The sequence below is a fragment of the Hyalella azteca genome, unplaced genomic scaffold (assembly GCF_000764305.2).
Source record: "Hyalella azteca isolate HAZT.00-mixed unplaced genomic scaffold, Hazt_2.0.2 contig4178, whole genome shotgun sequence".
In the NCBI taxonomy this organism is placed as follows: Eukaryota; Metazoa; Arthropoda; class Malacostraca; order Amphipoda; family Hyalellidae; genus Hyalella; species Hyalella azteca.
This window is the reverse complement of record NW_025934403.1, coordinates 46,283-55,217: the sequence shown is the minus strand read 5'-3', so window position 1 is coordinate 55,217 and position 8,935 is coordinate 46,283. Positions and strand designations below refer to the sequence as shown.

Genomic DNA, 8,935 nt, shown 5'->3' with positions numbered 1-8,935 from the left:
TAGTTATAATCTTAGACAAATTCAGGTATAAAATCTTGGCTATTACGGAAAGCGTTGTACGCAGCTTTGAACGGAAGACACCGACGGACAAACACTGAACGAACAACCGTCGACACTAAGTGGAATTGCATAATTCAGACCCCGATATGGTCACTATATTAAATTCAGACCCCGACAAGCTACCATATACATGCAGCTCAGACCCCGATATGGCCACTATATGAAATTCAGACCTAGAAAAGATACGCCTCCATATACAGCTCAGACCCCGATATAACATTGAGTTGTTCGTTTCCTGTTCCAACGCATACCGAGACGTCATAAAAAATATAGAGTCCACGCATTAGACTAGAAAGAATATCCCTTCAAATATGAAGAAGAGCAGAGAAATTAAAACAAAACTACGTAGGGAAAGCGTACATCAAAGAACGCAGGATTCATAGAGTTAGTATTCAGAATTAACAGCGGCTGATTTAATCAGAGATCAGATCTGGACAAACTATGAGGAATGGACTCGTATATACGAGGGAAATGGTGGCCGTTTTTCTTGATTTTGACGCCAATGGTGGAAATGATGGCATTGAATCTATTGCATTGCAGACCAAAAATTGCGACACGCACACGCTGAGTCTTGCAGTACTAAAAGCATAGATTTAATTAATCAAGAAATCAAAGTTGACATTGATTTAACATTGAGTGCAACATCCAAATGTGATGATCAGCTCCAGTTTCGGTTACCTGGCGTAGGTATTGTACAGTTTATTTTGTCAACTCGTTTTTGTACAAAGGAATTGGGGAAGTTCATGAAGAAAACACTGAACAAAACTAACGGCGGACCACACATTCATAGAAAATGCTGGGTTTAAATTATTCAAATATTGACACACTTTCCAACCCACCAAGACGAGCAGAGTGCGGTCGTAGCACTAATACGTCGCCCTTTTGCTGGGCCAAAGTGGGTAAGGATGACCCACGTAAGAGCAAAAAGAGCATCGCCATTAGGACAAAGTTTCACCCATTTCTCTGAGTATAAACCAAGTGAACATCTATGGAATTACTCACGACACAAAGCCCTGTATTTCCTCTAACTAAATAGACTAGATATTCTCACTAGCGCGGTGTAAAAATAAACCCTGTTCAAACACATCAAAAACACACACTCGCACTTAAAATTACTCTACAAGACTAATATCAATAATAGTAATGATGATATCTGAATTATCTATCGTAAATCTATTAATACTATCATAACAGTATAACAATGGCATAGAAAATCAAACAACACTTAAAGTCTAGTATTGGTGCATTCCTCTTACTCTTACTTCCTGCTTCTTGTGGACACTTCCTGCTTCTTGTGGACACTTCCTGCTTCTTGTGGACACTTCCTGCTTCTTGTGGACACTTCCTGCTTCTTGNAGCACGTATCTTCTCACTCAGCACGTATCTTCTCACTCAGCACGTATCTTCTCACTCAGCACGTATCTTCTCACTCAGCACGTATCTTCTCACTCAGCACGTATCTTCTCACTCAGCACGTATCTTCTCACTCAGCACGTATCTTCTCACTCAGCACGTATCTTCTCACTCAGCACGTATCTTCTCACTCAGCACGTATCTTCTCACTCAGCACGTATCTTCTCACTCAGCACGTATCTTCTCACTCAGCACGTATCTTCTCACTCAGCACGTATCTTCTCACTCAGCACGTATCTTCTCACTCAGCACGTATCTTCTCACTCAGCACGTATCTTCTCACTCAGCACGTATCTTCTCACTCAGCACGTATCTTCTCACTCAGCGCGTATCTTCTCACTCAGCACAACACAAGCACAATAACGCGTTATAAATCTAGTTCTAACGTCACAAGAACTTTCTACTTGCAGCAAAGTTTACTAGATTTTTTGCATCAAGAACTTCAGCAATCCTCGGTCCAATTCGAGCGCTTCGGTGCACACGATACACTTTCTCCCTGCATAGGAATCTTGTAAAAAAATCAATTTGGTTTACCATAAAGAGAAATACTAGTGAATTCTAGTCCGGTCGATGTCCGTTCGTATTTCCAGGAAAACATTTCATCCAAAACATGTCGAAGACAAGCACTTCCAGTAAAGTTTACTGAAATTTTCTGCCATAACTGTTACTGGTCTTTTTTCAGTGCAAGGAATAACGTTTCTTGTGCAGAGCTACTGAAGAGACTCGTGCATCAGGACCACTTGGAGGGGCGCTGCCCCCTACATCAGTTGTGCTTCCTCTTCCTCATCTCTCTTCTTCTCTCCTCCATCATGGTCGGGCTCAGTCTTATCTCGCGGTAGTCTCTCTGGAACGAGAAAAAATTGCTGTTTACCAGACATTTTTTCCTTAAATTTACGCCAAATTGATATTTACCAGCCATCTGGCGTTTAATTTACTTTCATTAAACGTTTAGACCTTGAATTTACGCTAATTAAACAGTGCTCCAACGTCATTTGCCTTTAGAGTAACTTCTTCGCCTGGAAGAATATACATGACGTAAAAAAAGTCCAAGTGAGAGAACTGATCTGAAATATGCAAACTTAGATATAGTCACCTGGTATCATGGATCTTCTTCATAATCCGCAACATTTAAATCAAGTAGGTAGAAGAATAACAGAAAAAAAGAGACATTTTCCAAGAATCCGCTCAGCGATTTTATGCACATCAGCGGATTCTGATTATTTTTTGTGATTAGATGCCTATTTACAAGGAATTTTTATTATTCGATATGAATACACCCTATAGAATATTCTAATAAGAAAATAATTATTTAGCTAGGTATAAAATGTTGAAGGAGCTACTGGATTTTCATTTGGCAACTGATCAGGACTGATATAATGAATTTTTATTTTCTAAAAAGTCGATCCATTGAAATTATTGAGAACAAACGTTCAACTTGAACAACAGATATTATATATTATAAATTTGTTTAATTATGTTTTTAATTATGCAGCGCATGATTACTGTAAGTTAGTGATTATTGCGAGACTTCCGAAATAGCAAAGTTACGTACATTAGCTGTTAGTCCTTAAAACGTATGCATTCAAAATTCAATTTACGCTGACTTATCGTTAATTGAACTGAAAGACCTCGAATTTTACAATGAAAAATAAATATTCAAACCAAAAGAAAGAATGCTATTAAGTTATTGTCATAATTTAAGGTAAAAAAGTTTGTCAATTCGTTTAAGATAAATGTAAAAAATATGCCACCTTCAAGTACCAGTCTGGTTTTACTCTTAAATATTCAGTTCAATAACGAAAACTTAAGAAAAGCACAAAGGAATACGAGAGGATTTCGAAAGCCGATAGTGATACTGGCATGACCTGGTCGAAAGTTTGACGGCTTAGCGCTAAATATTACAAATCAAACTATTTCAGAGGCTATTCTCATTAGTAAATAGTATAAATGCAACTCAAATAAAAGAAATTAACAAGATACTTACCAAGTTCTCATCGTCAGGCACTCTGGAGAGGAAGTCGACAAGTTCGTTGTTGTTGATGGCGTTGGGTCTGAGGAGATTCTTGAGGAACTTGTTAACTCCAACGACAAACACCAACGCCCTCAACGGCACGTAATACAACACCAACGCCACGCACATCAACGCAAACACCATCATCCACGAGAGCAGCGGTACGCTGAAGTTGAACGTGCTGCCGTGAACGAGAAATGAAGTTCACATGATGTCAGTTTGGTGAAGTATGAATATAATATCATGATAGTTTATGAATGATTTTAGGTAGTCTATGAATGATGCATGATAGTTTATGAATGATGCAAGGTAGGCTATGAATGATGCAAGGTAGTCTATGAATGATGCAAGGTAGGCTATGAATGATGCAAGGTAGGCTATGAATGATGCAAGGTAGTCTATGAATGATGCGAGGTAGGCTATGAATGATGCGAGGTAGGCTATGAATGATGCGAGGTAGTTTATGAATGATATGTAAGTAGTCTATGAATGATGCAAGGAATAAATGATGACTTAAATATCACTAAATATTGTAAAAATGGGACGCAAGGATCATGGTGCTGCGACTTGGTGGTAATATAGGTAGTATAGTAAAGAATAGTATCTTTGGCTTTGAAAAATAAGCCTGTCGCCGATTCTTATATTTTTCTCTACTATACAACGTTAAAGGCTAATTGGATTAATTCTACGCTTCGTGATGAACCTATTAAACAAAGCCAGCATTTAGTAACATGCTATTATTAATAGGTGACCAAATTGTATTTCGGGAGCAGAGAAAATCAATGACCAAATGAACTCCATCTTCACGCCAGTCTCATTCTTGAGTATTGGACTCAACATCACTGGAGGAAAAATGAGAGATTAGTAATTCGGGTAATACTTTATAATAACTGAAATGAACGGGCCGGAGAACGCAGCGCTGACTCACTTTTTGATGGCAGTTCTCACCACGCGCGTCATCTTGACTTACTTTCTTATGTCAGTTCTCACCACGCGCGTCATCTTGACTTAATTTCTTATGTCAGTTCTCACCAAGCGCGTCATCTTGACTCACTTTTTTATGTCAGTTCTCACCAAGCGCGTCATCTTGACTCACTTCTTGATGCTCTCCTGCGTGGAGGCGATGAAGCCGATGGCGTTCTGGACGGTGGCGGTCACCTCCTGGATGGCTGTGAGCCGCTCCTTCAGCGACTTCTTCTCCTCCTTTTTTCCGAAAGACAGAAATAATAATTATTTTTATTCACAATATTTAACTTTCTCATAATAATTACTTTCCATAATGATGTCCTAATTAATTTAGAATACCTAGAAATATCCGTGAAATCTTGATTTTTAACTGGAAAAGTTTGCTTATTTTTCAGAAAAAAATTTTGCAAATCTTCGTAAGGTATTTACGTTTTTAACTGAATTTAATTATGAAGTGCAATCAAGGCTTCGAAAGTCTTTGAAAAATTATAAATTAACGCTCAACTTGAAAAAGAATAGGTATTAGTTGTAAAAAAAAACTTCATAAAATCCGAAATGGCAGTGGAAAGGGATTCCAAAAAAGTAGGCTGTTATCCAATAAAAAATACCAGTTCAGCGTAGAAAAAGTCCGAAATACCATGGAAATTGTAAGCAGTTTTCAGGCAAATAAATAGTATTGTTCAGAAGTAGTTTTCAAGTCACCGTCAAATAGTTACAGCTTATAAAAAAGTAATATACATAGTAATTACCGAGAAAGTTTTCATTATTATTTTTCAATAAACCGAGAAACCCAGAAAGTTTCAAAATAGCGTCCAGGGAGAAGAACCACGCCAGGTATCAAAATAGAAACATTTCCTGGTAAATTATCAAATCAAAATTATCAAATTATCAAATTTTGATAATTATCAAATTATCAAAAAGACAATTCTGATGGTTTTAAAACCATAATATCGTCAGTCATGAAAAGATCCGGTCAAATGACACGATTTTAGATCTTCTGTGAACAACGTACAAAAAGGAAAAGAATCGGCGACATTCAGCGCTGACATCGCTGTGTTATGTTATGTTATAATAAAATTCAGTGGCATTCATAAACTGCGATGATCCTCAATAGGGGTAGACAGGATGCTAGGCAAAGCAAGGAATACTTTGAGGAAATTGCACAAGCAAATTTATATTATCGAAGTAACGAACACAGACATCACACGAACTGGAAACCAGAGGCCCTGGGAGGAGATGTGGGCCATCTCGGTATGGAAAAAATGTAACAGCAAGTAAGAAGAGATTAAAATCAAAACCGGGGACCGAAGTGAGAGGAACAGGGCAGAACGGGACAGGGGCCGTACTATCAAAAATGTTCAAGAGTTTGCAACTCCATCAGCTAAATTCATCAATTTCCACGCTGAATCCAACAATTACAGACGCGAAATCGACCGTTAGGAGTCCTCGGCCGTTACTTGTACTCTGGCTGGTACTTGTACTCTGGCTGGTACTTGTACTCTGGCTGGTACTTGTACTCTGGCTGGTACTTGTACTCTGGCTGGTACTTGTACTCAGACTGGTACTTCTACTGAGGCTGCTACATCTACTGAGGCTGCCATTTGTACTTAATCGAGTTTTAATAGTACGACCCTTGGACAAGAGGGCACATTAAGCAGTGTTGTACAAAGCGTTCATGGCACCGCACGCTTACTTCTTTAGTTATCTATTGTGGCAGCAGCAGGGTGGCACCAGCGGCGCGACGCAGGACGAAATAACGTTAGTTGGGCACACGGGCGAGAGGAGGTGGGGAGGGATTAAGAGGGATTAGAGAGGGATTAAAGGGACGTGAAATAAACAGAGAACAGGAAGGAATTCGGTGAGAAATTGGCAGTTAATCGGGAATGAAAATTAGGAGGATATCTGGGTGGACGTGGGAGAAAATCATGCATGGGGGAAAGGGATGAACTGATGGGGAAAATAGGGTCGATAGTTGCATGCACATTGAATGGCGGAAAGAATACATTATTCCATAAATAAAATTGAAATAATGTTTTCTATACAAGTTCTATTCCTAAACAGAACTAGTGGACGCTTCTTTACATGGTATTGCTACTCACAAATCGAACATTAAATATATGAAATAATATGACAATTAAGTGAACAATAACACTTAAGAAATTTATTAATAAAATAACGTATAAAGACCGTTCTACATGATATAAAAAGATAAAAAAGATATATAAATGACACTGGTCTTCTACATATCCTATTTACATTTATATTTCTATATAAATAAATGACGAAGGCTGGCCACTGACCTTATCCTTCTCGTCGTCATCGTCGTCCTCGATGTCGCTGCTCGTCTCGAGCTCATCGTCCTTGTGCATGAGGCTCCCCACCAGCGAGATCACCTGGGGGGTCATGAAGGATCATTACCTCGTCGAGCACATGTCATTGTCATCATTCTGTGGTTCAGAACTAATGATATTCTGTATCATTACCTCGTCCAAATGTAGGAGTAATTTCTCGTCACCATACATCACACGTCACCACATCACACGTCATCATTCTGTAGTTAATAACTAATGATATTCTGAATCATTACCTCGTCCAACACCTATCATTGTCACCATTCTGCATTTCAGAATTAAGGATATTCTGAACATAAGGGAATAAAACTTGTTCTAGACCAGTGATTCCCAAAGTGGGCGCTATCGCCTCCCGTAGGCAGTGGAAAGATCTGGGGGGGGCGGTGATGAAGAAAGGGGCAGTAGGGGGCGGTAGTCCGCGAAGTCGAAGTCAGAAGTTCGTTCGTTTGTTTGAAGATTTGTATACAACACGTGTAGAATATGGCTCCGACTCGAATAAAATTTGAGAATCTAAAAATCACCATTTGATAGTTAGGAATTTATATTCAAAATTTCGTTCAAATCTGTTGAGTAGTTAGGAAGAAATTCTTTTATCACTGTGAATTTCGGCCTGCATCGCCCTATAACTCCCGAATGAAGGTGAAATTAAAAAATTTTTCTCGAGCTAAACATCACCGTTAGGTCCTAATGAATACATTTTCTATGTTTCATTGGGCTGCGTTCATTAGTTTGGGAGATATTCCTTGGTCACTGAATTTGGAGATTGGCCGTGAGACCGATCACGAGTCTGGCCGTAAATTATTCCGAGCCATCTTGAATTTTGAGTTCTGAAACAGTTAAATCTGTAAAAATATATATTGATTTACGAAATGTGGTTCTATTTGTGAAATACACATTTGTGTTTAACCTTTCTCTTTTAAAATAGCAACATACTAAATGTCAAGAAAGAGTCGTTTGTTTTTATATGTGTCTGTCGGGTTGAGGGGCGCTAGAAATTCACTGGGAAGCTAAAGGGGGCGCCAGCCGGAAAAAGCTTGGGAACCACTGTTCTAGACTAAATAGACTATAGTCTATATAATCGAGACTACATAGACTATAGTCTATATAGTCTAGACAATACAGCGCCACTCGTGTTACTACACTAAAAAATTTTATGTTTTATATTGTTCAAATGGTGACACATTTTTTTACCCACAGCGAGTGCAGACGTAAAGCACTGAAAGCAGACGTATCACTGATTTTGACCCGGCCGTTTTGCCGGGTCAAACCTGGTCAGAGTGACCCGCACAAAGACAAAAGTGCATCGCTATTGACATAGTCTCAGTTATATCTCTGAGTGTACATGGCATGCTTGTCTGCACGACGTTCTTGTTATGTTATAACCCCGAGTTATTACGTCACACGTCACTCATCACACGTCACCACATCACACATCACTACGCACGACATAGTTCTTGAAGAAGATGCCGAGCAGGGCCAGAGGTATCATGTACATCTCGAAGAAGTACACGCCCAGCAGGAAGCCTACGAACGCCATGCTACTCTGCAGGGGGTTCTGCCACGTGAAGATCTGACTGCAACACACGCGGGGGACATTAGTCAAGACTTAAACAGCAGTCGAAAATAATAAATTAGTAAAACATTGACTTAACATAAGACACATATGGCCGATCAGACTGGCAAGCGTTTAGGAATACGTGATATAGGAGTGAGCAAATGCAAATTATATACGAACAGAGTACCAAATCGCTTGAACTCACAGATCAACGTTCGCTGGTAATCGACTTAATTTTGCGAGAACAAATCCACAGTTTGAAAGTAAAATTTAATTTTTGAACTGTAAATTTTCGTATTGTTTTAACTGTTAGATTTGGGTAACTCAAGCTCTGGGATATGCAAATTAAAAGATTAGACGTTCACTGCTCAAGCCTCTAGTTGGTATAAGAACTAAGCCCAAGCACCACAAGCTTCTCCCACTTCCCCAGACGCCCAAAGTGATCAAATTCATTCCCACCACACCCACACTTCATCCCCTACAAACTAGATCCCCAAAGTGGGATTCCACCGCCCCCACAGTTCCCCCAATGTCCAGGGTGGTACGCAATCGTAATGTCCCCTTCCCCTCCAAGGACCC

General features: G+C 39.4%; 1 protein-coding gene across 3 annotated transcripts in view; it reads right to left on the bottom strand.

Annotated features, from left to right (window-relative positions):
- Window positions 1-1,339: 1,339 nt before the first annotated feature.
- LOC108677987 (multiple C2 and transmembrane domain-containing protein) overlaps window positions 1,340-8,935 on the bottom strand; it is a 33,116-nt gene continuing 25,520 nt past the window's right edge. For 2 of the 3 annotated variants that reach the window (XM_047879911.1, XM_047879909.1), the window contains 6 exons: window positions 8,246-8,375; window positions 6,751-6,843; window positions 6,144-6,155; window positions 4,581-4,687; window positions 3,458-3,665; window positions 1,340-2,317 (listed from right to left, as the gene is read on the bottom strand). In XM_047879911.1, coding sequence (XP_047735867.1) covers window positions 2,237-2,317; window positions 3,458-3,665; window positions 4,581-4,687; window positions 6,144-6,155; window positions 6,751-6,843; window positions 8,246-8,375 — 631 coding nt within the window. In that variant the 3' untranslated portion in view covers window positions 1,340-2,236. The remainder of the gene's footprint in view (window positions 2,318-3,457; window positions 3,666-4,580; window positions 4,688-6,143; window positions 6,156-6,750; window positions 6,844-8,245; window positions 8,376-8,935) is intronic. The other variant, XM_047879910.1, reaches the window with a different exon arrangement.